Genomic DNA, 27,085 nt, shown 5'->3' with positions numbered 1-27,085 from the left:
TGATGCTCCACATATAAATTTAAGGAGATGAATTACTAAGATTGGCCTTAATGGCTTTTTAATAAGCCGGGCTAAATTTCTAAATAATGAAGTTTATTAAATAATGATGAATTAATAAAACTAGGATTTTATGCCCTTTTATAGAATAACCCTTAATATTGTGAATTTAACAAAATAGGTAAATTAGAGATATTATTTGATAGTAAAATTCTCCTAATCAAAATAAGAAATCAAAAATAAATGGTGTCCAAATCCAATATCAACAAAAAAAAGATAAAAATCCTAAAAGAAACAAAAAAAAAAGAAAATATCTTAAAACTAAAAAACAACCAAGAAAGAAACAGAACTTCAGGCTTGAGCTTGGACTAGAAACGCTTGACCAATTCTGGATTTGATTCATCTCGTCTCAAGCTTTAAAACGGTATATTATATGCCCAAAACGGACACCTATAGCCCAAGTTATGCCCTTTGAAAGATACCCTACTCGCAACACTCAACCATCCTACATTATTATTTTTAAGCAAAACCATATTTCCTTAGTGGAGTTAGAGACTGCAAACACTAATTTTATTAATAAAGATGACCTTTAATTCTATCTAATTTTACACTATTACTAAAACTAATGCAACCAAACAAAAACTAACCTTCAACGAACTACATGTCAGAGTTTGGTTAAAATGTCTGTGTAGTAAATTATTGAGCTCCAACAAAGTAGGTATTATACAATTCAACTAACAGATAGTGGCTAGTCTAAGCTATAATATTCAATTCAACTAAACCCTAAATTCAAATAAAGAAAGTGAGCGAAATGGTCAGAAATGAATTAGTACCATAAATGCCGACAACAATGACGATGTTGATAGAGCTCTGCTTTGCATCAAAATATTATTGAAGGGTGAATCAAAGGCTTGATTTCTGAAATAACAATTTAAATAGTCTGTAATTATGTTTAGGGTTTGTTTTATGCCTTTACATGGTTAGTGAATTTAGGCTAGTGTGTGAACTGCCAAGAATAAGTATAAGGGTGTGTCAACCAGCATAGTGAACTGAGGAAAGAAATTTTTAGGTTAGGATTGATGAGATGAGGGAAAGAGGTTCGATTGAGATTTAGGCATATTGCTTTTGCTATTACATTTTTGTTTAAATTTTTAATGAAAAAATTTGTATCTTAAGTTTATATGGTTTAGTGGTTTGCGTTTCAAATATAAAAATTTTGAGTTAGAGATCTTAGGTTCGAGTTGGTTAATTTACAAATTATTGAAAATTGAATCCAAATAACTCTACTGGATTTTTTCACTGATGCAGACTTGGTTCCCTTCAATTCTGATTGTTTTCTTCTCTTCCTCTTTATTTTTCCAATGTTAATTCCTTGCCGTCGTTTTTTGTGATACGCGCCCCTTTTTATAACTGAAAACTAGGGTAAACAAAACCCTAGGGCGTGCATGAGTCAGATTAGGAAATTGCAGATCGTAATTCTGCAGATATCCCGCGCTAAGTTTTCTCTGTCATTCTTCCAGGATTGCTACAGCAATAGTTATTCCAGTAACGGCTACAACACTGCACTGATCCATATTTTGTTTCACTTCTTTTGTGACCATATTCTTCCTCATTTTTGCTAACCTACTGCATCAACATCCCTTTTATGAATTATAAGCTTCTGGAAACATGCAATTATGCATATGATTTGAGCACGAATTACTTTAAATCAAGCAAAACTTATTAAGACTAAACTAAAATGAATGTTTATGCAAAACGTAACAAAAATGCAATAAAAACACATCATTTACTCTCTAAGTAATCTTGATTTAAGTCTAGAATTGCCATAATAACTCTCATTTCATAGAGTTATCAACCTTGTAGAGTAATTAAAATATAAAATGTGTAATGTTATATCTGATGTCAGCATAACAATTGGTCATTGTTAAGTTACATTTATGTATAAGGCATCCAACATGCAATAGCTGAGGATACAAAAGGATTCTGCCCAATGTTGTAGCAGATGTTGTAGCAACCGATCCAAAAACTAGAAAAATAGTCAAGAACCATTAAATGAGTTTAATCATTCAACTACTCCATTCCCCTTAGTTACATCCTTGTATTTGTCGTGATATCTTACTTTATTGCATTTTTTCTTGTTGCGTTTTAATTTTAAATAGTTCATTAATTTAATAATTTGTTTTAATTCTAATTTAGAATAAAAATTGCACTGATAAAATTGTTATAGCAATTCCCAGAACAACAATCCATGTAGAAACGATCTTGAATACTTATCATTATATTACTTATTGTGTACACTTGCACATTGACATCAATAACATTAAAAATCCTACAACATAGCAATACTTCCTACCTAGCTCTTTTGACATAATGATCTATTTATCAGTCTATCTAGTTGAACAAGTTAAGTTATATGGGTCAGTTTACCTTCTATAGATGTATCCTTCTGAGAGAGATATGAAAGCTCTTAAGGATTATGTTCGCAATCACTACTACCATGAGAGTTGTATTGCAAAACGTTATTTTACTGAAGAAGCACTTGAATTTTGTGCTGAGTATCTCTCAAATTGTGATGCTATTGAACTATCTACTAGTTTTCAAATTGATTTTTCAATTGAAAGGCCTTTGGGAAGTGCAAATATTAAGGTGGTTAATGATCTTTTATTGGCGTAAGCACACCGGTGCGTTCTAATGAACATCGCTAAAATTTAATCATACATCAAGCAAGTTATTTGTTAATTTTTTTTCCAATACATACGACTATTGAATTATAATTTTACTATTCTAATTTTAAATGTTGATATGGTCTCATTATAGGGAGCATATGCATTATTTGGCATCAACACACCCTTATAAGGCAAGAAAACATCTATGGTGGCAAAATGAACACACTTGTACATTTTCTGCTTGGTTATAAAAAAACGTTTAGAATTAATGCTTAACTAAATGCAATATAAGTTAAAAACTTTAATAAGATTTTTTTATTAAAGTTTTTATTTTTATGTAACTAATTACTATACTTTTTAATTTAAATTATAGGTAGCACATGATAGAACAAATAATGTGCCAGTTGAAGAAATAGTGTGGTTGTTGGTAAATAAACCGCGCTCAAGTGTGGTGACATACCCTGCCTACCAAATTAATGGCTTCAATTTTGCAACAAGGAAAAGAGACAATAATGGTGTAACCCAAAATAGTGGTGTTAAAGTTGTCGCTAACACTCTACAAATTTTAAGCTCAAAAGATAAAAGTCCTCTTTCTGGAGACATGACTTTTTATAGAGTCATTAATGAGATTGGGCAGCTTGATTATTTGATGATTAAGAAAACACTTTTCAAGTGTGATTGGGTAGATGATAGGGGGGTTAGTGTTGACGATTTGAGTTTCACTATAGTTGATTTAAATCGAATTGGTTATAAATCCGACTGTTTTATTTTAGCTTGTCATGCAAAGCAAGCGTTTTATGTAAATGACCAAGTAGATAAGAGTAAATCAATAGTTTGTTCAGTAACTGAAAAAGCTTACAAGTTAAATGGGGATACATGTGAAGACATGGATGTATTTTCACCATTATCCAACAAACTTCCAGTATATGAGTTGGATGAGAAGGATGACAAAGGAATTTATAACAGAAAAGATTGTGATGTTGTTCCAATAGATATTGATTTAGAAAATCACTAAAATCATTATTGTAGCTAGCTTCCAATACCATCTTTTACACTATTCTAGTGAGTGGTTTATTTATTTTATTATATTCCACTATTACTGTATTGACTTTTTAATTTAATTGATTTACTTATTTATTTTAATCATTTTCAAGATTATAGGAGATATGGCTCAAAAGAATGTGTTCACTCTTCCAAAACTCGACGGAAGACCAAGGAGAAGAACACAAACAAAAAAGAAAGGCTTACAAAAAGAAGAATTTAGTAATGAAGCTCTAGTTGAGTACAATTCTTACGGTGTTCCAGTTGGGAAGGGAAAAAATGATCTAAGGAGTTACATTGGTGTCATCGTGTGTGAAACAATTTTGATCTTACTTGATGATTGGAGGCGTTTGCCACTGGAAATGAAAGAAACTCTATGGCTTCATTTTCAGGTTTTATTTAATTGTTTAATAATATGTTTAATGATTTATTTAAACTTGGTGCTAATCCATGCCATTACTTTATAGAAAAAGTTCAATTTGAGCTTGAAATGCAAAAGCCAAGTGTTAAAATGGATGGGTGTTGTATCAAGTAAGTTTAGAAGTGAGCCAGCAAAAGAATTCATTCTACCATACAAGGACAATATAAAGTCACTGAGGTTGGCTCATATTGAATATTCAAGCATTAAAAAAGGAAGATAGAAAACTTTTTGTTGACAAAGTTTTGTCCTAAAAATTTCAGGTGTGCTGTTTATTAATATTAATTGATTTTTTTGTTGTTAGTTACTAATAATTAGTTATAATCCTTTTGTCCTTTATTATATTATTTGTGTAGGAAAAAAGTACAAAAGCAAAAGAAGAAAGAGCATAAAATGTATACAACCATCGCTTGGGTAACACATGATATGGTGGCATGTTGTATGGAAAAGTATGTACAATAAGTAATTTGATATAGTTGTGCAATAAAACTCAACTAATACATATAATATAATAGAATCAATACTTTCTGTTTTCTGTCAACCTGTACCAAAAAAGGAGAATGGAGTTTCTGAGCGAGAAATTGACCGTAGTGAAGCTTTGTTAATGACGCGAGTAGACCGAGATGGCAAATATGCTTCTAAAGTGATGCTAGTGGCTGAGAAAATAGTAAGTCACCTGCGTATTTAACTCTTATGTATTCCATTCTTTTTGTTAGCCTAAAGGGCTACACATAATGTAATTTTGATGATAACAAACATGTGTCTTAAGTAACAATAATAAATATTGTATTTCACATTTACACTAGTTTTTTTAAGGATAATATTTATGCAAGTGAATCAAGTGAAATCAAGATTGAAGACACTCAACGGACAACGGCGAAATCAAGAATAAAGCTTAGAGCTCAACGGACGAATTATTGCGACAAATTCTTGTAAAGCCGGTATGATTTAATTGATGCATGATTTAGCATTTGAGAAGCTCAAGAGATTAATTTAATTAAATACTTTTCATAAACTAAAATATTTTATTTTTATAAAGTAAAGTATTTTGTGGATTTGAGTAAAATTGGACTTAAATGTTAAGATTTGAAATCTTTGATTTTAATAAGTATCAAATTTCGGAGTTGGATGTTTTTACAAATATTTTAAATATTTTGGGCCATACTATAATTTATGAATATTTTGAACTAAAGTGAAAGATTTTGAGAACTTTGAAAAATATGGGTATTATGTTGAAAAGGACCTTTGTGCGAAACAATAAAATCTTTGGGGTCATATCATAATTTTAAAAAGTTTGGGAAAGACACTATTCTTGAGAAGTTCTGAAATTGGACCTATTTGCAAATTTTTCTGACGTTTTGGGCCATATTATAATTATAGAAAGTTTTGGGCCAAAGTGTAATTTCAATGAACAGTGTTACTGTAGCAAATTCAAAAATAACGGTAATATTACTGTTCCTGAGCGGCTAGCCGGATAAATCAAGCGGCTAACCGCTTGAGCGCTGGAATTTGCCTATAACGGCTAGTTTTTGGGCTTCCACTATAAAAACTCAACTCAAACTTCATTTTAAGTACCAATACATGCAAATATAAGATCATACAACATATATTGAGCTTCCAAGACGCAAATCATTATTGATTGAATCATTGTTGAGCTATTAGTTACATATCAACTCTTAAAGAGAGTTTTTGTTGTAATTTTCATTCCTTACCAAATTGTGAGTGTTTAAGTGTGGGAAACACTTGGGGTGAAGAGATTGGGGAGATAATCTCTTGGTTGTAAAGGTTCATTGACACCTTGGAAGTCAATTGTAAAAACTTGAAGCCTTGGGAGGCTTAGATAGTGAAATCCTCGAGCTCGGTTGGCTTGGAGGCGTGGACGTAGGCGGGGATTGCCGAACCACGTAAAAATCCGCGTGTTTGTTTTTCTCTTCCCTTGCTCTTTTTATTTTTACGCTTGCTTGAATTTATTGTTCTCTATTTCATTAAGGCGTTAGATTGATTTATTGTGCGAATCGTATTGCATTATTTTTAAAAACCCAATTCACCCCCCTCTTGGGTTGCGTTACTTGCATTTCACTTTTATGGTATTATTAAATTTGCTTGTGTCATGAATTTCGAGGTTCTGATCAAATGTTATTAATGATTCTTTAATTCCTTAATTCAACTTGCAGATTTATAATTTTTTTTGTTTTGTAGAATGAGCTGAAGAGTCAAGTTGAACAAGGAAAATTCCAATCACATGGGTTAAATGACATTCTAGGTGAAACCCTTCAAAAGCAGCCAAACGAAAGTAGGGTGCAAGGAGTAGGACAATTCATCACCCTATCCATGTACTTTCATGTTCCTAATGCTACAGAGTTGGCAAGAGAAATAAGGATGTATCAAGAAAGTTTTAAATTTATATATGCTCAATTGGAACACATGAATGCAAGGTTGAATGCCTACAACAATGTTGAAGTTGGTAGTTCTAACTATTCTAAGCCTAAACCTTCCATTGGTGTTCAATTTGAGATTGATCAACAATCTCCTGAAACTCTTGGAAAAAGAAAAGTTAGTAAAGGGAATGTTATATGTCATTATTTTATTTTTATTAATTTTCTATATATCTATGCATGTATTACTACTAATGGTGTGCATATATATTTTAATTCTTTCATAGTCTGGTTTCCCATCGGGTATGTAAGCTCTCTAGCATTTTGTAAATAGTAGTAGTGCTAGAATATTCTAGACTTTGCTAGAAATATGAGATTTCAAAGTAATGAGAACTCTATAGATTGGAAGATTCTATATAATGGTGGAACTATGCAAGCCTCCCTATAAATAGGGCTTGGCACTTAGCATTATACTCAAGCAAGCAACTCAAAGCATTCTCCAAGCTCTCAAGCACTCTTGTACAAAGACACTCTTGTGAATACCACAAACTCTCTTTGGCTCAATTGCTTTCTTTTCTCTCTATCTCTTCCGCAAGTATTCTAGCTTAGCTAGCAAAAAGTTCAAAGCTTACCTAGAAACTTTCGAACAAAAGTTATCTAAGTACCGCATGGATGCACTATACAAAATACTCATCTCATGACAAACGGCTCAAGTTCCTAAAGGACGTGAATACCGAAATAAGACACCACCATTAAGTTTAAAGCTCATCTAGCATATTCGTTATCTTTTTGAAATTGGAGCTAATAATGGGTTTATTAGGGATTGTAATTAAATATTATTTGTTTTATAATTCACAACCTACGGAGAATTGATTAATTGTTAAAATGGATAACACATAAAAAGTAAAAAATTTTAGAACTTGGAAGTAACAAATATTTTTACCAAAGAATTCATTGATTTTTGCAGTGACTATATATAACCAAATCACTTATTTTAGTTATAAATTGGAAGTGTGCCTCATCTTTGCACCTAACATGCTCTGGTGATGATGTGATTAAAATCTAAGGTAGTAAAAATAATTTGAATTGAAAAATAAAAGACATTTATGGTGCTTTTATATGCCGGATTGGAGAATCAAAATCTAGAATCAGAATCATTGACGGTGTTTACTTCGTAAAATAGAGGTGAAAATTGGAATCAGAAGCTTAGGGCCCACCTAATTGGGAATGAGGAATGGAAGACTGATTCCCAAGAAAGTTGCAAACTGGTCTCCCACTCTCGAGAGTGACAATTTTGGCCCTCATCAAAATCAATACTTCTAATTTTGTCCTTAGTTAAAAAAAGGGGGGGGGACACGATCTCGTTGACAAGCTCCCTCATCGTTGCCGTTCATTGCCTGTGGAGCAACAACTGGTTGCTAATCGCTGCATCAAGATAACGGTAGTCACGAGAGCCATCGCGTTCCGATCAAATGTCGACGATGATGCCGATGACGACGACGACGCTGGTTTCGATCTGCTGATGTTGTGACGATGATGATGCTGCCAAATGACGATTACAAGGATGATGATGATGGTGATGCAACAATGATGATGCTGGTCATCACATCACAGGTAGTGACAGAGACAATAACAATAACCATCGCATTTGGATTGGATGTCGACGATGATGCCGACGATGAGTATTATTATTATAATTATAATGGCAATTCAGTTCATTTTGATTTCAATTTTTACAGTTCAAATAAATAATTTATTCTAATTCACTTTCCCTACTTCTATTTCAGCCTATTATGATTCATCCAATCCCCATTCATGTTTAGTAGACACATTATCCATATGAGAGGAACTTATTGAAACTAAGTACAAATGCCAAAACTAAGGCAGTTGACCCAAAAGGAAAAGTACAAGTAAAAATAAGTAATGGACCTCCTCACACATCATATAAATTGTAAAGCCAATAATGAATTATTGTATGTGTAGATATGACCAGGTTTTACTGAACAAAAGAATTAGAAAGAGCCACTGCATAATTTTATCATAGCAAGTGCAGGGGATATTATTATTGATCATTTAAATTTTTAAGTAGCTGTTTGTCAGTCATATCACTGGTAAGAAGCAGCCATTCACTGTAAATCCTCCGTCAATGCAAATAGTCTGACCCGTTATGTCTGAGGCCGCAGGGATGCAAAAAAATGCTACCAGGGCATCCACTTCTTTGGACTCCGCAGGGCGTTCCGGATCTTATTTCCTAGGCGAGTTTCTCATTACGAAGTCCCTAATTCAAAGTGAGAAAATTAAAATAATGATATGGTAAGTTAGCCTCATATAAGATTTTTATTTTTTGACAGGAATTCTGTTTTAATTGAGTCCCACATCATTAAGTTGAGGGTACATAACAATGGAAAATCTGGTGAAATTCATCTTACATTTTCACTCAGGGGAGTTGTGACAATCCAGTGCAGTACAGAATTATCCCTTATGTTGTCTTTTTCTGACTCACATGCCAAATTCCCCGCAAGTTGGTTCATGGCTCCTGCAAATAATCCATTAATTATGCTTCCCATGTCAACACGACTATTAAACAATATTGTACGGTTATTAAAGAATCTGATGATCACCTTATGATTGGTCCATATATGGAGAGACCACTTACTGGCACCACGCCTGTAGCCGAAGACATCATAACAACACTACTGCCGCTGATTTTGAGAAGAGGTTGTCCAAGTCGGGACAAGTGGAAAGCTGACTCGAAATTGGTAGCCATAAGAACCAAGAAGTCTTCAGCTGCGAAATCTACAGTTCTTGGTCTACTCACATGTGTCCCAACATTGTTAATCTAGAGACACATGGACCACTTAAAGATAATCAATAAGAAATAATATTTTGTTTACCCCACCTTGTGTTATAACTAAATGGTTTTCAAACAGCTTAATGCAAAGAGACTGCATTAAGAGACTGCTTCTGCTTCATGTTGGACATAGAAACTATTGAACTGAGAATAGAATGCAAAGAGAGAAAAACAAGTACCGGATTCCTTTGGCGCCGCCAGTGACAAGCGCGCCCATGCCCTAAAGAGACCATCTGCTATTTGCCTTGTCATGAGTCATTCTCTCTGCCAATTGCAGGGTAAAAGGAGGAGCTCCAAGCTTTTATGTTTAGCAAAATGTTCATGATGATCATTAGAAGGCACCTCTTTATTTTATATAGAGTTCATAGGACTTTGCCACTTTCTACGAACTCTCTGAAACCAAACCAAGCGGAACTTTTCAAAGTGTTTTTTTTAAGAAAAGGGGTGGGCCTAAAAATTAATTTAAAACTTTGACAAACCCCTATTTTAAAAGAATAAAATAAAAAATAAGAAAAAAAACTTTAAAACATTATTAATTGTTTAGAAAACAAAAATTAATACATAAGTAGGTTACATAACTAATTACTAATATGACATCAAAATAAATTAAAATTATTTAAAAAATATATGTATCTCCATTAAAGTTGCGTGAAAGCCACTTTGCCACACCCTTGGGAGGCGAATTTTGACTTTGGATTTTGTTTTCCCTAAAACCACCAAGAATGTGGGGGTTAGGTTACATCTCTACTTGTAATATAAATTAAATAAGGTATATTTAGGGAGTAATGATATAGTCACAAACTCTTGTACAAATTTATTTTGTACAAACTTATGTGGTATGATAAAATTGGTTGAATTAAATATCTCTTGACCCATATGATTTATTTTAATTATTTTATATCTTCATTCAACCAATAAATTAAATCCACATCAGTTTGTACAAGAGTTTATGGTTGTATCATCACTCATATTTAGGAGATAGGATTATATGTAGGATTGGATTAATTTTGGGACTAATTATTTATCTTATGTTTGGAAAGCTCCACTTTGGATTAGATTATAGGACTAAATTTGAATCTAGTCCTAAAATCATGTGATTAACAATCCTAATTGAAACATGGGTTTAGTTAGGATTATCTTTAAAAAAGTTGTCTATTTAATTAATTGTTACTTGAATATCTAATGTAATATTTAATCTAAGAATCACTATATTAAAATTAATCATGAAAATTAATAATACCAGTAATTGCTTGCCTTTATATTATTTGCTAACTTTTTGATAAAATAAAATATATTGAAAATATTTAATAAAAATTAAATTTAATATTTGAATAATTTTTAATTTAATTTAACCTAATCTAATTTATATTTTTTTGTTATAATTATGATTACCTAATAACTAATTTTCTAAATATTTAATTCTAATTAATTGTCTTTTAAATTAATATTAATAATTATTTTATTATTAAATATCCACAAATAGTTCATATTTATATTTAAATGATATTAATTTAATTTCATTCAAATATAATGTAATGTAATCTAATCCAATACTGTACAAAACATAAGACAATATTATATAATCCAATCTAATTCAATTAAATCTAATCCAGTCTAATCTTAATAATTAATCCAAATAATCCTACGTACCAAACGTAACCATAATGAATAGAACATAAGGAGGAAGATATAAACCACAACCTCTGACAAAAAAACAAGAATAACAAGCAGGATATAAAATGGTTCTAGAAAAACAAGCTAATGAGGCGAAATCAACATCAAACATGTGGGAGTTTGGTGGTCCTAGATTTAACAAAAAAAAAATTAACATATTGTCATTTTTTAAGTTTAAAAACATTCTTTAAAATTATACATTAGTTGTCGTCAATTCAATCGTCATACAATGTGTCCTAACAATTCATTCATTCATTCATATAACATTCCTCCAATGTGTGTCCTCAACAAATTATACCAGTAGAAAGCCCACAAAATGGAGGAATTAGCTTTGTTTGGTTGTGCTCGGAAACGTGCATTTGCTGCTGTGCGTGGATATTGTGCTACTAGGTCTAGAAGTTGGCCTTCCTTTGGCTTTTTTGACAGCTTGGTGACCCGGGTTTAATTTTTTAAGTTCACTGGTCTATATGTTCTTACTCTCATTCGTTCAATTATAATAGTAATAACAATAATTATTTATTATTTAATAGGAATTATGATGATGACGACGACGACAATATCAACAACAACAATTAGTTATTTTAATAATGATAGCGATACACTCAATTTTATATAAATATGCATATATTCCCCTAAAAAATGTCTACTTATCTAATTTGTTAGTGAAAAATACAAAATTTTAACTTGAGAGAGAACGATAATTTTATTTTTTCCATTTTATTATTTTTGTTTTTTTAATACTATTTTGAAGATCCCTAGATAGCTTATCATTTAAAAATAAAATCTTAAAAACGTACAATTTTTTTAAGAGTTCCAAATTTTGAGACATTTTGCTCTATATGTTTGATCGAGTGATTTTCAAACAGTTTCATTTAGTTAATTACCTGAGTTTAAATCATAAGGGAGTTAGAGCCTAAGAAATAGATTTGAGAAGCCTAAAAAATTGATTTAAAACTTTCCCCACCTGTTATGTTTTAAAAGAATAAAATAAAAATAATAAAATAATTTAAAGTATTATTAATTATTTAAAAACCATCATATTAATACATAACTTGTTGATATTACTAATTACTAATACAATATCAAAATAAACTATGTCATTATATATATATATATAGATAGCCAAGAAAATTGTCCAAAAGTAAAGCATTAAAATGTGGACATCAAGCCTTAAGAGTATCAGCGTCCAGTGGAGAATTCTACTAATTCTAAATACATAGATTTTTTTTTTATAGAATATTTCATAAATGAGAATCAAGAATAAAAGCAAAATCAGATAAATGGGAAGGGGGCACGTGGATTACAAGAAAATTGATCCCATGTCCATTCCCTAAAATAAAATCAAATATGAAGAAAATCTCTGTTTCTATTTTTGAAATCAAATATTTATATTTTTAGTTCCGGAACCCTAACTGGTTGAGCACCAGAGTGTGTCACCGGAGATTTCAGTCAACTCTAAAAATACATTCATTTTTCTTTTTAAGAATATTTCGTTATCTTTGAATTGTGTAAATGTGTCCTTAGTTGCAATTAATTAGAGGTTATATCCTCATTGCACATTAAAACTTATAAAAATCATATTAGGCAGAATCTGCTTCCAAACTTTCGGAAGAAAAAAAAAAAATCTCCACTTAAATAGATTCTTTCCAATAATTCAACCTTGTCATAATTGTCATGCATCACTGATTGCTCATAAATATAATGTAAAGAAATATATGGTCTTTAGAGCCGCAATTTGCTCCCCCCAAAAAAAATAATAATAATAATAATAATTAGGGAGAGTAAGACAAATTTAAGTACGTTACTTGTTTATCTTGTCTACCTATAGCTATGAATTATCTTCTCTAAATGCATTAAGAGAAAAACAATCATATAACAAGCTACAATGTGACAAAATTTTGTTCACTTATTAAATAATTTTAAACTCATAAACTCTCGTATGAACTGATGTAATACGATATAATTAATTAAAAATATAAAAGATAAAAATCTTATGTGAATCACGCGATCGTTTATATTTCAATTAATTATAATTTATCATATCAATTCGTATAAAAGTATTTGTGCTAATATCATCGGCGAAGAAATATATAAGAGACCACTTAACAATAAATTTGATATAAAAAATTACAACTTTAACTCGTAGGATATTTTATTTTATTTTATTTTTTAATGAAACGGAGAAGTTGCCACTTGTGGCAAAGCGAGCTCCATAATTAGGTATCATTATTCTTCTAAAATTCGTCAAAATCGTATCATAAACCAAAAAGTTATCATATCGGCACATCTCTTTCTTAAAAGAAGCTTTTTCTTTATTTATGTTTAGTGGCTAAGTTAAATCATTTTAAAAAGTGAAAAATAAAGAATTTTATCTAATAAGAAAAGAGGAAAAATATCGGCCCTTTATGGTGCTGTTAGAAAATTCTAACATAAATAGTGGGATTAACATGGATTATTAGATAAAATCTACTATTTATAATAACTAAATAAGATAAAATAAAAAAAATAAATTGTTTATTATGTAGGTAACTCTTTACCGGTTAAATAACTTAAATTAAATAAAAGATAAGAAAATAAATTACAGCATTTAAATAGAATAGAGAGAGGTATACAACTGAAAAGGAGAAGAAATTAAACCAACAAGACAATTAAAGGTCATAAATTTATACTTTATACTTACAAAATATAATTAATTATACCACTTATATTTTATTTATTTATAAACGGTATACAGATTGCATAATATAAATTTTTTCTTATACGAAATAAATTGCACTCAAACAAATTGGATTTTTATCTTCTATTAGTCATAAACAAATTATACGGTCAGGCCTAAATTAAATTAAATTTAAAGAATTACCTCTAATTTGAATGACTGGTAACTGCTCATTAAAAATAAATAAAAAATAAAACTGTTTTATTTTAAATCAAATAGTTCATGGTAATCTTATTATTGGTATTGTCAAATTTTTAACAGCATTGTACACACATATATATCAATCATAGGTGGGTGGGTGCGCAGCCATCCAACGGGTCAACAAAGGACGGCTGCAATAAGGCAAATTCAAAGCATTATCCACAAGTCACGAGGAGCATCTACTCATCCCCACTTTGCAATCCTACGCGTCCGTTTACCGCACGAGATTCCTCCACGCGTCCAACGCCAGCCAATCACAGCAAGTTCCTGCGCTGCCACGGAAAGAAACTTCGCTATCCGGGCCCCAAACTTTATCCACAAAAATCCTATATCACGTGCACTCACGTGACACTTACGCTCCCGGCACAAAAACGCCAAGCTATAGCCCGACCTGCCGCTCAAAAAGACAAAAATACCCCTCAACCGGGAGGACACTATCCTAAACAAAAGGGATATTTAAGTAAACTCAGTTGAGTTCCGTACAGCGATATTCGAAGAACACGTGGCGTTTCTATTAGGCACGTGCGTGTGGCTGAATCACTGACTTTAACAGTAGACGGTGGGGGAGGCATTCATCAAATTCGATCAGAACAGCCCAAAAGCTCAGTGGCGAGAATTTGATTGAGGGAAAAAAGAAAATTTGGATCAAAATCGGCGATAAATTGAAATTGAAGAAAAAAAAAAGAATAAAAAATGGTTCAGTTGATGAGCTCGGGGAAAAAATCGGCCGTGAAGTTGGAACTCCACGACTCGTTAGAAGACCAACTCGGCCCGCTTAAAAAACGATCCAAGCTCAAAGAGGTATGAATTAATAAATATTTTATAAATTTTAGGAATTAACATATTTATTTGATTTAATTCGCAAAATTTGATTGAATTTTCATTTTTATTTTCTGTTCAGGATTGTGATAGTGAAACGACGTCGTTTCAATTCCCGCCTTCGATGTACAATCCACTTGAGGAGCCGAGTCCGCTGGGACTGCGGCTGAAGAAAACTCCGTCGTTTTTGGATTTGATTGAGATGAAGCTCTCGCAAGAGAACGCTTCCAGATTAGCGAAATTGAGTAAGAAAAGGGGAAATGCTGTTTCTGGGTCTGCGGATAAGCTCAAAGCTTCAAATTTTCCTGGCTCGCTTCTCAAAATTGGCTCTTGGGAGGTATAAAATTAAATGCTTTTTAGATTAGTGCTCATTCTAAAAACTTAAAACTCTTTCACGTGCTTCCATTTTATATATACTACTATCTCTAGCACTTTCAATGTGAAGACACCTTTCATAGTCACTGAATATTTAAAGCTTAAATTGTTGCTTTAAATGTTCAAAAGTCTGTTGTAAAGTCCATTCTGGGGTGGTAGTTTTTGTCTATGAATATTAATGTAGGAATCTTGGGTGGCAGTATAAATCGAGATACGAGGGAGACTTGGTGGCAAAGTGTTATTTTGCAAAGCACAAGCTTGTGTGGGAAGTGCTTGACGGAGGTCTTAAGAACAAGATTGAAATTCAGTGGTCGGATATCGTGGCTATCAAGGCTACCTATCCAGATGATGAGCCAGGGACCTTGGATGTTGTGGTAATTTTACTTGTTTTTTGCCTATGTAATATATTTGTGTTTGCATACAGAGATATGCACATTGAATTTGCATACACAAACCATCTTGTTTCTTTGGTTTCTTTTATTGCAAGTTAAAATGAGTGTCTGCGTGTGTTTGTTAACATCTCTTTCACATTCATGTATAGGATGTTGAGATGGTCAGGAGCAGTTTTTGTTAACAGTGGTTTCAAGTAAAAGTGTTGTTTTGTGAAGCACTTGAGTCTGCTGGTTTCTGGAAAGCACCTGCAAAGTGCTTGTTCAAAAATTTTAAAAAGTACATCTTATATTTTCAGAAATTTTGTCGCTTATTTTACCAAATATTAGAGAACTTCTTCAGAATGCTTTTGGCTGTTTGAAAGCGCTTTTGACAACACCACAAAACATGCCCTTATTCACTTTGATGTTATCTGTGACATTTATGTGCACATCATGTGGTCTATCACTTTTCTTCATGGGGAATTTGATGTTCTGAAAGTAATTGTGCTCAACGTAGTTGGCTTCTATAAAGGCAAGAAACTATCCAATTTTCTAGTTATATTGAGGATGGAAGGGTGTTCTTGTTTGATGCAGCTTGCTAGACAGCCCCTTTTCTTCAGAGAGACAAATCCACAGCCCCGGAAGCATACTTTATGGCAGGCAACATCAGATTTTACTGGTGGACAAGCGAGTATCCATAGGTAATAAATATGAACTTCAAGTTAGCCTATGTGCTTTCCCATGACATATGTTTATTTTATCTATCTCTCCTTTTTTTTAACTGATTTTTTTTTTCACTGTATAAATATGTGTGATCAGTGGCATTGGATGCAATATTCAATATTTATGAATTTTTTGTAGATGCCCAAATTGGTAATTAGGTGTCATGGGAAAGTGTGCTTTTATAATATAATTACTGCCATGATTATATATTTATTTAATTATTTCAAAGCATTTCATTGCCATCAGGTCACTATCTTGATTTTATTTGTTATCCTTGTTATTTTGATTATTATTCAGGGTTGTTGTGTCACTGGGTCGTGCAAGCGTCAAAATTTGAATGAAAGCACTCCATTATAATGTTAAATTTGTACTGATTATGCTGTTTCAATTGTCACAGGCATCATTTTCTGATGTGCCCCCAAGGCATGCTAGGCAAGCATTTTGAAAAGCTGATGCAGTGTGATCCTCGCCTCAACTTTCTTAGTCAAGAACCAGAAATTTTGTTAGATTCTCCATATTTTGAATCTAAAGTTCCTATATATGATGAGCCAGATGTTTCCAGCCATTCAAAGAGAGAAGAGGGACCTGTTTCTTTTGATTTGCAGCATGCAGCATCACCATCTGGGGTTCAGTCATCGTCCTCAAATTTTGAACAAGATTTTTTCAAACCTTCGACCAGCTCTGGTAAAATTATGAACCTCAAATTGAGATTTATGAAGAAACTGATGCATATTAAAAGGATTAATTATGCCTTACAATGAGTATTTGATGTATCAAGAGCATTTCTGCATGTCGTTCTAGTAGTCAAAACAATATGTTTTTATTGCAAAATATCCCACACAAAGCTATCATCAGTAATCTGGGACATCGTCTTTTGTTGCTATCAACTAAAAGGATTTTCTCTTGTATGACTCTTATTATTGTAATCTGCAGTTTGGTTGGTTTGAAAGTATTATCTGTTAAGGATGTTGTATTTATGTCTGCCTTTCTTTATATAGAACAAATATTCTCAAAAAAAATAAAAAATAAAAAAGACGGGGAGAACAGTGAACTCTAACTAATTAGTTGCACAGTGATTTTTTGGGGATAAGATTCTGTATAAGTATTTGGGTGTGAATTCACTTCATTAGTGTTGAAAATTTCCAAAGAATCTTTTGGGATGCTAGTTCTGTGAGAATAGTTATCTTTAATTATCAGCTAGGATAAGTACTAGCCATCAAGGGAACCTGTGTGTTTGGGAGAAAAATATAGAATGTAAGTGCACATGTAATTACGTATTTGGATTGATATTACCTACCGTCTTGGAACTGGTGATCGTTGTTTGGATTCAAATGTTTGGTATTCTTACCAATGACATATTTGGCTAAGTATGGCACCCACCCATTAATATCTGGACTTTTTGCCACTGAAGAAGAAAAACTGCTTGGTCTTGTACCATGTTTTTCGCTTCCACTTTAGCGCCTTAGTAAATTAATTCATATTTGTGTCTATTTTAAACTCTTCCGAGATTTTGTCTTGATATCCCCTGCAGCAGTTTTCATATTTCTGATAATAATTGCTATGGCAACTCCTCTTGTCACTGTGTTTGATTGAACTTCTTTCTGTCTTTGCAGTAACTGATACCTGTGGAATTGGAGAAATCAGCAGCAGCAGAGCTAAGGAACCTAACATGTTAAGCCACTGGGACCAGATAAAGATTCCTGGATTTCATCCATCTATATCAATGAGTGATCTGATGAATCACATAGGTAATTGCATTTCGGAACGGAGGACGTCTGGGACTTCCATGATTTCTGATGATGATCTGCAGGCAAAAGAAATTCTGGATGAGATTACCCAATATTTGTTAAGTGATGCTCAATTTACAGCGGCCTCTGACGAGAAGTCCCTCATGTCAAGGGTCAATTCACTATGCTGCCTTCTGCAGGATTCTACAGTTGCGCAAAACACACAGGCTCAGAGTAATGAAGGTATCAACATACATGGTGATGGGAATATCCGAGAAACCAACTCTAGCTCTGTGTCAGCATGTGAAAACAAGGTTGGAAAGGGTTTTTGCGGACCCAACGGTGATCCCAGTGACACTTCTGGCTGCAAGCCGGCACCAGGAATGTCGAGGAAGGACTCAATTGCTGAACTGTTTCACAACCTTCCAAGGATAGCATCTCTTCCCCAGTTTTTGTTCAACATCTCAGCTTCTAATGAAGAAAGATAGCAGGATCTTTTTCTGCTGTTCTCATCCTTTCTCAGTCCAAAGGTACTCTTTACGGTATGTGAATATGACACTTGCAGGTTGTTCCCTGATTTTGTGAAGTTTGTGTGTTCGGAAATGTATATTAGTGGATAGTCCCGACATGTACATAAGTGTACCTGATGTTTGTATCGTGCTTTAGGTTTAGCCACTCTTGTAAATATATCTACTAATAAAATGCTTTTCTAGCCGTTCTTCCAATCAAATCTTCTTTCTAGCCTTTGTGATCAGTGGATTTATCCTTTTTTGTTGGGCATGGATATTCAGATAATTGATTTGCTATTGTCGCCATTAGTAAATTTGCATGGTAACTCTTAAAAAGGATATATTGTACCTTCTGAATGGGACTTGCAAAATGAGATATGGTTTCACACATTCTTGCTATCAAAGCCTGAGATCATTACAGTCCGTGTCAAGTAATTTTTTGAGAGAAAATTTAGGTACCTTCAGGGTTATAAAAGTCCTGAGACAAAAAAGAGACCGACAAAAACTGATGTGGTTCATCCTCTGATAAGTGAAATATTGTTTAGAAGAGAACCATTCACAAATAAAGAATTCTTTGATGCATAATAATTACATCAGTTTGATATAATTTGTGAAAGTTCATTACAAACAGTAATAAGCATGAGCAAGGTCTTGAAGCATCAAGCAAGCTATAATGGCAACTTAGTATACCTATAATTCTATTGGACTAGCTAGGCATATATATATATATATATATATATATGTATGCATGTGTGACTCCTTTCTACAGTTCCCAAAACTAACGTACAAAAGAATAAACAAACAAACATTAAACAAACTATGCTCAAGGTTCATCTGCACCCTCGTCCCCCATTGTCTCATTTTCCTGCAACATGTTCATCAGCATGTTTATCTGTTCTTGCAGCATTCCGTTTTCTCTCTCAACCTCTGAACGTTTGCTCCGCTCTTCTAGAAGTTGGAGTTGCAGATGCTCCAGGCAACGTGCATCCTCTTCCAGTTGTTCATTTAGTCCATCGATTTCCCGGTCCTGCAAAATTAATCACTAGGTAATTCATTCCATGAATTTTTGTTGCAATACAATTTTCTGGCTCTCTCAGCAAGCAGGGTGTGTGTGTGTTCACAGGTTCATAATTTGTTATTGTGTGCGCATATGTTAAGAGAGGAGGTGACATGTTTGGAACAGCACCTTTCTATTTATTTCCTGGACGGCAATCCTTCGCATACTCTCAACGACATCAACATTTACTAACTTACGCTTCTTCCCAATCAGCCAACCCTTGGGATAGGCGGCAGAATCAAAGTCTGGTGGGGGTAGTAAGGATTCAGCTGATTTCCGCTTGCCATTGTTAGGCTCCAGTGGTTCAAAGAGAGACTTTCGTCGCTCGGTGAGGACAGGTTCTGGAGTTTGCTGCTGTTCCATCTCTTGATCTGGGTTTTCATCCTTATTGATGGGCGTTTCGTTAGCGCTGTCTCCTGTTACGTCGAAATTCCTCCCGCTAGCTGTTAGAAAGAAGATACTTTTCTAATTCCAAACACTTCTACAGATATTGCCAATCTTAACATAGTAATGTTGAGACAATATATGGTTACACTCGCAAATACTTTCTTCAATGCATATTCCAAGAAAAAGCAAAGTATGTCATAATAATTTAAGCGTCACTTAACCAAGCAGGTCATCATGCTGGTCAGCATGCAGAAAACATCAAGGACACAGAATCTATCTCAGGCAAAATTCCAATGCGAGGGAGAGGAGGTGGTGGGACATAGAGGATCGTTGAAATGCAGGAGCTGGATTTGGATGTTCCGAAGAACTTGACCCACCTATAGGCTGTAATTACAACTGGCCATCTATAGGCTGTAACTACAACTGAAACATTTTCACTTTTAAAATGTCTTCGAAGGCATATATCCTCATGGAGCCATTTGGATTTGAATATATGATGGAGCCCTTGACAATATTTTTACATTATACTGTATGATGCCACTCAAAATCCACAATATGTTAAGCAACAAAACCTTACATTGGGACAAGGTGCTCTGATTTGTATAACATTTAAAGCTATTCAACTTTTCCTCATGTATGAGTACATATGGTGGCCTCCCTAGGTTTATTTGTATGCTGAAAAATACGTCTCAACACCTAATTCTAAACTCCAGCATACGCTAAGTGAAACAATAGACTTATCAACACGTGAAAGGCTAGCTGGGAGTATGCCGAATGGTAAATCATTCAAATAGGCAGGCAAAAATAGTTTGCAAGTAATGCAAACTATTTCCCTTCTTGGTCTAGGGAAACAAGTAATGCTTGGAATCACTATCGTATAATGTAATACATAATTAATCGAAGAAATGATGAAGACTATGAAATTTTGAAGATTTAGGGAAATTTGGCAGTGATCAGATAAAACATATGTAGATTCATCTAACTCAAAGTTGGCATTCAACTTGAACGCATGTCATGAAATCTAAAGATTGATAAGTGTTCTCTAATTCTCTTTTGCTTCATCTCCATATAGCTTTGTTGCCTTTGCATAGTTTTGTTTAATTTTTATCAGTTATTAGAAATACTTTTGGTTTTCCATGTTTGTGAGGCAAGGGAGGTTAAGTTCTAATCTAATCCCTGTTTTGCAAAACCTGCATGCAAGCATTCCTTAATATATATATATATTATACTATTTTAAGTATTTCACAACAAATCCCATCCAGCTACATCAGGAATTTTATTTTATTTTATTGGTAAGAACAAAAAATAGAATTGAAAGAGAGAACAATTTCAAAAATTTTCACCCAACTACTATTTGGATCACCCCATGTGTTTGGTGTGGTGAAATTGTCAATATCACTACTCGGTCAAAATTGCAGCACTTTATCTTAATAATGCAAAATATTAAAGTCTCCAGCTCTCTCCTTTGGATCAAAACTCATATTAGTTTATTTTTCTATTCTATGCCTTATCAATATATAATCTTCATAAGTTTCTGAAGATTATATAGCCCAATTATATCTGTCTACCTACCATTGTCCCTAATGAATAGCCTAATTAGTTAGATCTATTGTAAAGGGAACAAGAAGAATCAACCCCAACCGTCTTATGTTTCCATTTTTATTAATAAATAAAAACTGCTGAGTTTGATGACAGTTAGATGAACAATAAATTGTAAAGTAATGCAGCTTGCTCAATGTCAAAACATACAAGAGCAATTAAGACAATGAACAAACAATCTGCTGCTGCCCAGGAAATTGAACCATGAATGCACATAAAAGCTAAAACTAAAGATGCACAAAAAGGAAAAAGAATGGACCCTATCATTATTGAGGTAATAGACAAGAAAATGAAAAATAAGGTAAAGTAAAATGAAAGAAACAGATAAAAATCATGAAATTGACAGAGACTAGTTAGCCAGCCAAATCCAGTAAAATTAGCTTAGGGGCAAAGCAACGGCAAGTCAAAAAATTATTCTCTCCACCTTCTCCACCAACAAAAGAAACTTTTACAAGAATAATTAAATAAATGAAGAAACCAAGAGGAATGAAAAAGAAGGAAAAGAAAAAAAAATGATTCAGCTTCAAAAAGATTAATAATAAACACCGCTTAAAAAATCACATTTTTGAGAAATACAGATCTTTCACAAACATGCAAAAAAGGATAAAATTTCTAGCAGGACTTGATCAAATATGAAATGGGTATGTGCTAAATCATGCAAACAGCCACAGACCAAGTTCAAGTTAGCAAATTTTACCATTTTCACATAATTTTCCTGAGAAACAAACAAGAAGCTGACAAACTGAAAGCCCCAGAAAAAAGTAAAAAAAAAAAAATTGCATCTACTACCTGATCTCTTGCGAGACCTCCAAAAAATCCTAGGAGCAGAAACAGGGGAGAAGCCAGTCAAAGGTGCATCATCAACCTTGTGCAGCCTCTGCTGATGCTGCTTCTTGACAGGATGAAAATTCGTTTTTTCCATTAAAACTTAAAAAATAAAAAAAAAATTAATAAAATCAACCACTGGTAGCTTTCTTCAGCTCAAAAGTTGAGGTTTGCTTTGCTTTTGTTTTTGTTTTTTTGAAGAGAAGAAGAAGAAGATAAATCCAAGACTTGTAAGGAGAGCATCGTTGTGTTAAGAGTTTGTGAAAATGTGCTGTTAGTTGTCAGAAGCGTGGCGGGACCATCAACAACTTTCATCTACGGTTTACGTTTGGTTTTGCCTTCGGAAGATTTTACGTCTACATTTGTCTTTTCCGTGGGGCCCACAGCATTTTCCATGTTTTTATTTTCTTTCTTTTGCTTATTTTATTTGTTGTTTATTTGTTTGGCGATTTATGTTTATCATTATATGTATATGTATTTGTGTATCAGTGGATGTGTATTGGAAAAGAGAGAGCTTCTCCAATAATTAATACAGATTTCATGCGGCTTTATTATTATACTATATGGTGGTAGTATAGTATTTTTATTCGATTAACCATTACACTAAATAATATAATAACGAATTTGCATGAAATTTACATTTAAACATTCAAATTTGAGAATTTTTGTGGGAGAAGAAATTTATTCATAAATTCATGTTTTATAAGAGCTTGAATATGATACCTTAAGCCATCATATCCATAATTTATGTATAGTCAAATAGATAGAAAATTAACAGAAATTATATTCTTTTTCAATCTCATTTAAAATGGTGTTTTAAACCTATATAATTATATTTTTATGAGCGGTACTAGGAAAATCTGTCTAAAAAAAAAAAGAAATTTAAGATTTGAATTTGCCTCATGCAAATAGAGAGTGTATTTAATTTCCACTTATATTATGTCAAAATGGTGCAAGCTAATAGAATTGGAATAATCCATTATAAGAAAGTTAACATGTTGTATCAATTTTTTTAATTGTAAAGACAAAGCATCAATTTTTTGTAATATGAGAGGTGAAATTGTTAACTCATAATAGATAATTTATAATCTTTTAATTTTACAAAATTTAAAATGCAAAAACTTACACAAATTTTATATCAAAAAATATGAATTCCTTATTATAAGTTGATAAACTATTAAAAGTTACTTTTCCCGAAATCAATATCAATATACTACACATACTAATACTCAAACATGTTGTCTTATTATTCTTTTAAATAATTTAGCCACACCCATTTCATAATTTTTTTTCTCTTTAATTTATATTTATTATTATTATTATTATTATTATTATTATTATTATTATTATTATTATTGTGTTGTTTTGTTCTCCGTGCTTTGTTGTCACTACTATATGATTAAAGTTGACAGAACCCAGAGAGCATATCCGTTTATTTCTGTGCAAAACGATATGCACCACCATTTTCTCGAAGAGATAAATTTGATGCATAATGCTGGACCTCCTCCTGCGAATCCTGGGACTAATTTTCTGATTTTCTTTTTTCTTTTTTTTTTTTCAATGACATTTATGCAGAAGAATCTTAACGTGGCCTATCCAAAGCATTTTGCAAATGTAATTTTATTAATTCAATTTTTTGAATAGATTATACTAATTTGTCATGTGTATGTAATTTACTAAGCCTTGTTAAGATCAGAAGTTATTAATAAGATCATGCTTCATAAAAGAGAATCCGATCGTGATATTGAGCTTAAGATATTTTCGGATGGTTAAAAAGTAAAAAAAAAAAAAAACCAATAAAATTTAATTATTTACCGATGTGAGATATGATAGTATATCGTAATTATTGTAATTTACAAAAAAATATTTTGATGCAAATTGATTGGTTTTTATTTTCTTTTACTAACTCACCGTTGATCAATAATAAAACAGCAACTATAAGTTCAGTCTAAAACTTACCTCCATGTAAAAAGAAATTTACTCTAAACGATCTTAACCAACGTAAGGAGCATAATTTAAATTTGACTCTAATTTTTTTTTTAAAAGGAGATATTTATTTAGTCTCTATATTTTGATTTAAGTACTCGTTTAGTTTTTATATTTTAAAAAATATCTCAAAAATATATGTACAGTTAAATATATTATATTATTACACTTACTTTTTCTTTTCTTTTACAATAATACCCTTCTAATAATATTCTTAAAATTAATTTTTTTTAAAGTCCAAAAAATTTTGGGTTATTTTTGTAATTTTTTCTAAGTAATTTTTATCCAAATAGAGAATACTAGATAAGACTATGGCTTATCTAAATTAAGGGTAATTTTTAAAAACCTCCCCTGAGGTTTGGGTTTGTTGCAAGTAGATAGCGAGAATTGATTTATTTGTAAAAAACCCCCTACCGTCAGTTAAGTTTAACATTGACCGTTAGTTGACCGTGCAAAGACAATATTACCCTTAACAATAGTTTATAAATGAAAATAACTAAAAAAAAACCAAAATTATTAGCTATTTTACACTTTTTAAATTATTGATATTTTCTTAAAGTTTCTATAAAAAAGTTAAAATTAAAAAATTAAAAAATCATCTTTAAATTATTGATATTTCCTTAAAATTCCTACAAGAAAGATAAAATTAAAAATTTAAAAATGAAATAGTCATAATCTTTAACTATGATATTGTAAATTTTTAGAATTGACAAGGATAAAATTATCAAAAAATAGGATTTGTGCTTTTTGCACCAATAATTTTGGTTTTTTTTTAGTTATTTTCGTTTACAAACTATTGTTAAGGGTAATATTGTCTTTGCACGGTCAACTAACGGTCAATGTTAAACTTAACTGGCGGTAGGGAGTTTTTTACAAATAAATCAATTCTCGCCATCTACTTGCAACAAGCCCAAACCTCAGGGGAGGTTTTTAAAAATTACCCTCTAAATTAATAATATTCTTAAAATTAATTTTCTAAGGAACAGTTTGTGCATCCAAATAGAGAATACTAGATAAGCCTGCAAGAAGATCCCGAGAATTGAGAAAATGCCGACTAACTCGATGAGTATAGACCCAATTGGCCAAAAAATCTACAACAGAAGTGGCCTCCCGAAACACAGGCCTAATTGAAATAGGAGAAGAAGGAATCAAAGCACACACCCTACGCAGCAAATAAGCATAATCCCAACGAACAGGACCCTGGGAATGAATCTAAGAAACCACCGTGGCCGAGTCTGACTTTACCTCAAGCGCAGAGTAATCTCACAAACTGTCATAAGCTCAGTATAAAGGATCGACTGATGGCCAAGAAAAGACTGAAAAGCAGCCACACTGCACCCCAATGATCATAGAGAATACTAGCCGAAGCATCCATCATAGGATTGCCCCTAGAGCAACCATCCAAAGTCAGCTTCGCAACCCCAGGAGGCAGCCTCATCCAAAAAACTATTCGAATTGACCTCTTAGGTGGAGCCATGACTTGCAAACCCTCTGCAATCTAAGAACCCAAAACTCCCCTTAGCTGAGCAAACTTAAAACTAAAGGCGGAGGTAGCAAGTCTGAGATCCAAAACCACCCGATAAATGATCACATCAATAGAGAAAAGGCTATGATTCAAACATGAAAGCATTACAAGCCTTTTAAACTTGCCACAAAATAAAGTAAGGAAGAAAGACTCGAAGATGACTCCAGGGACACATCGCCGCCAATGGAGAAGCAAAACATGGGGGGGTTAAAAAACCAACATCTCGCATGCCCAAAATCAGCCAAAAGTGAACCCAGACCTGGCAAACATGCAGGCAATCAATAAATGAATGCTAAAGAGTCTCAACAGCCCGACCACAAACACTCTAGGAGACCATGCAAAATCCCCTTGAGCACAAAGCATCATCGGTAGGTAAAAACCCATGTAACAACCGCTAGAGAAAAAAGGGAACCCAAGAAGTGATATGTCACTGCTAGATAAACGAGAAAGCCTCAAAAAAATTAATTATTTATTAACAAATTAACATTAATTAATTTATCTTAAACAAGTTAATAAGTAAATTAATAAATAATTATTTATTAACGAATTAATCAATAAATATCAGTTTGAAAAAACTGATATTTTTGTACTTGTGCAACAATTTTACTAATAATTATTTATAAATAAATTCATATCAACTAACTTCAAACAATTTTTAATATCCTTACAACAATCTTACTAATAATTATTTTATAAAAAATTAATTTACCAAATTAATCCTAAATTTAAAATAATAATAAAAGCTTATGCAATTTTATGTTATTTTAAGATTAATTTGTTGAATTATCATTTTTCATTATTATTAATATCCCAAGAATACTGTTACAAGGATATTATGGTTAAAAAAAGAAAAAAAATAAAAGTAAAAATGTAACATACTTCACAAAAGAGATGTCTTAAAATGTAACATATTTCACAACAGATATTTTAAAGTATTTTTTTAAATATAGAAAGTAAACAAACACTCAACTCAAAACATAAAGACTAAACAAATATTTAATTAAAAAAAAACTCCGAATAATTGTTGAAACTATGCGTTTGTACCTGAAAATAAAAAGTAAATTCTTCTAAGATAAATGATTCTACCAACCTCTCTTTTGTTTGTTTAATGTTAATTTCTATGAGCTGTAAATTCGGTTGCTTAATTGGGTTTTAAAGACTAAATCTATAAATATGTTCACTCATTATCATTATAATAATCTATAACAGCAACGTTGTAACTGCATTGATATAACAGTCGTTG

At 32.3% G+C, this 27,085-nt stretch overlaps 3 protein-coding genes across 11 annotated transcripts; 1 reads left to right on the top strand and 2 right to left on the bottom strand.

Moving 5' to 3' along the window:
- Positions 1 to 7,682: 7,682 nt before the first annotated feature.
- LOC107174606 (senescence-associated protein 13-like) lies at positions 7,683 to 9,720 on the bottom strand. 3 transcript variants are annotated; one of them, XR_008056356.1, is made up of 4 exons: positions 9,528 to 9,699; positions 9,119 to 9,242; positions 8,927 to 9,033; positions 7,683 to 8,775 (listed from the first exon to the last, which is right to left on the bottom strand). XR_008056356.1 is itself a non-coding variant. In XM_052443950.1 (3 exons), exons 1-3 carry the CDS (start codon positions 9,579 to 9,581, stop codon positions 8,997 to 8,999), a joined length of 309 nt encoding a protein of 102 aa, XP_052299910.1. In that variant the 5' UTR covers positions 9,582 to 9,720; the 3' UTR covers positions 8,782 to 8,996. The 3 variants fall into 3 exon arrangements, 1 of the variants encoding a protein (XP_052299910.1); XR_008056355.1 differs by having other exon boundaries at positions 7,684 to 8,775; positions 9,119 to 9,682; XM_052443950.1 differs by lacking the exon at positions 7,683 to 8,775 and having other exon boundaries at positions 8,782 to 9,033; positions 9,119 to 9,336; positions 9,528 to 9,720.
- Positions 9,721 to 14,503: 4,783 nt separating this feature from the next.
- On the top strand, positions 14,504 to 20,552 carry LOC102624004 (uncharacterized). 6 transcript variants are annotated; one of them, XR_372435.4, is made up of 8 exons: positions 14,504 to 14,740; positions 14,841 to 15,095; positions 15,334 to 15,507; positions 16,099 to 16,205; positions 16,625 to 16,911; positions 17,841 to 18,496; positions 19,368 to 19,509; positions 20,136 to 20,552. XR_372435.4 is itself a non-coding variant. In XM_052443949.1 (7 exons), the coding sequence occupies exons 1-6, from the start codon at positions 14,633 to 14,635 to the stop codon at positions 18,440 to 18,442; spliced, it is 1,533 nt and encodes a 510-aa protein (XP_052299909.1). In that variant the 5' UTR covers positions 14,504 to 14,632; the 3' UTR covers positions 18,443 to 18,484; positions 19,368 to 20,552. The 6 variants fall into 6 exon arrangements, 2 of the variants coding, with proteins under 2 accessions (XP_052299909.1, XP_006493461.2); XR_008056352.1 differs by having other exon boundaries at positions 19,587 to 20,552; XR_008056353.1 differs by having other exon boundaries at positions 19,368 to 20,048.
- On the bottom strand, positions 19,019 to 22,642 carry LOC102623530 (protein HEADING DATE REPRESSOR 1). 2 transcript variants are annotated; one of them, XM_006493397.4, is made up of 3 exons: positions 22,296 to 22,642; positions 19,650 to 19,936; positions 19,019 to 19,490 (listed from the first exon to the last, which is right to left on the bottom strand). In XM_006493397.4, the coding sequence occupies exons 1-3, from the start codon at positions 22,426 to 22,428 to the stop codon at positions 19,287 to 19,289; spliced, it is 624 nt and encodes a 207-aa protein (XP_006493460.2). In that variant the 5' UTR covers positions 22,429 to 22,642; the 3' UTR covers positions 19,019 to 19,286. The 2 variants fall into 2 exon arrangements, with proteins under 2 accessions (XP_006493460.2, XP_006493459.2); XM_006493396.4 differs by having other exon boundaries at positions 19,650 to 19,963; positions 22,296 to 22,641.
- Between the last annotated feature and the right edge of the window lie 4,443 nt (positions 22,643 to 27,085).

Source organism: Citrus sinensis, chromosome 7 (assembly GCF_022201045.2).
Source record: "Citrus sinensis cultivar Valencia sweet orange chromosome 7, DVS_A1.0, whole genome shotgun sequence".
NCBI lineage: Eukaryota > Viridiplantae > Streptophyta > Magnoliopsida > Sapindales > Rutaceae > Citrus > Citrus sinensis.
Note: the sequence above shows the minus strand (reverse complement) of the source record. Positions and strands in the feature narration are given on the sequence as shown.

Bases quoted from the DNA above. Each gene is read 5' to 3' on its own strand.
- LOC102623530 (XM_006493396.4), bottom strand. From the start codon at position 22,428: ATGGAAAAAACGAATTTTCATCCTGTCAAGAAGCAGCATCAGCAGAGG. The intron at 19,964-22,295 runs GTAGTAGATGCA...TCTTTCTAACAG, and splicing joins GAGGTCTCGCAAGAGATCAG to CTAGCGGGAGGAATTTCGAC. The intron at 19,491-19,649 runs GTGCTGTTCCAA...TTAATTTTGCAG, and splicing joins TCCAGGAAATAAATAGAAAG to GACCGGGAAATCGATGGACT.
- LOC102624004 (XM_052443949.1), top strand. From the start codon at position 14,633: ATGGTTCAGTTGATGAGCTCGGGGAAAAAATCGGCCGTGAAGTTGGAA. The intron at 14,741-14,840 runs GTATGAATTAAT...TTTTCTGTTCAG, and splicing joins AACGATCCAAGCTCAAAGAG to GATTGTGATAGTGAAACGAC. The intron at 15,096-15,333 runs GTATAAAATTAA...CTTGGGTGGCAG, and splicing joins TCAAAATTGGCTCTTGGGAG to TATAAATCGAGATACGAGGG.
- LOC107174606 (XM_052443950.1), bottom strand. From the start codon at position 9,581: ATGGTCTCTTTAGGGCATGGGCGCGCTTGTCACTGGCGGCGCCAAAGG. The intron at 9,337-9,527 runs GTACTTGTTTTT...ATGTGTCTCTAG, and splicing joins GGCGGCGCCAAAGGAATCCG to ATTAACAATGTTGGGACACA. The intron at 9,034-9,118 runs GTGATCATCAGA...GATTATTTGCAG, and splicing joins ATATATGGACCAATCATAAG to GAGCCATGAACCAACTTGCG.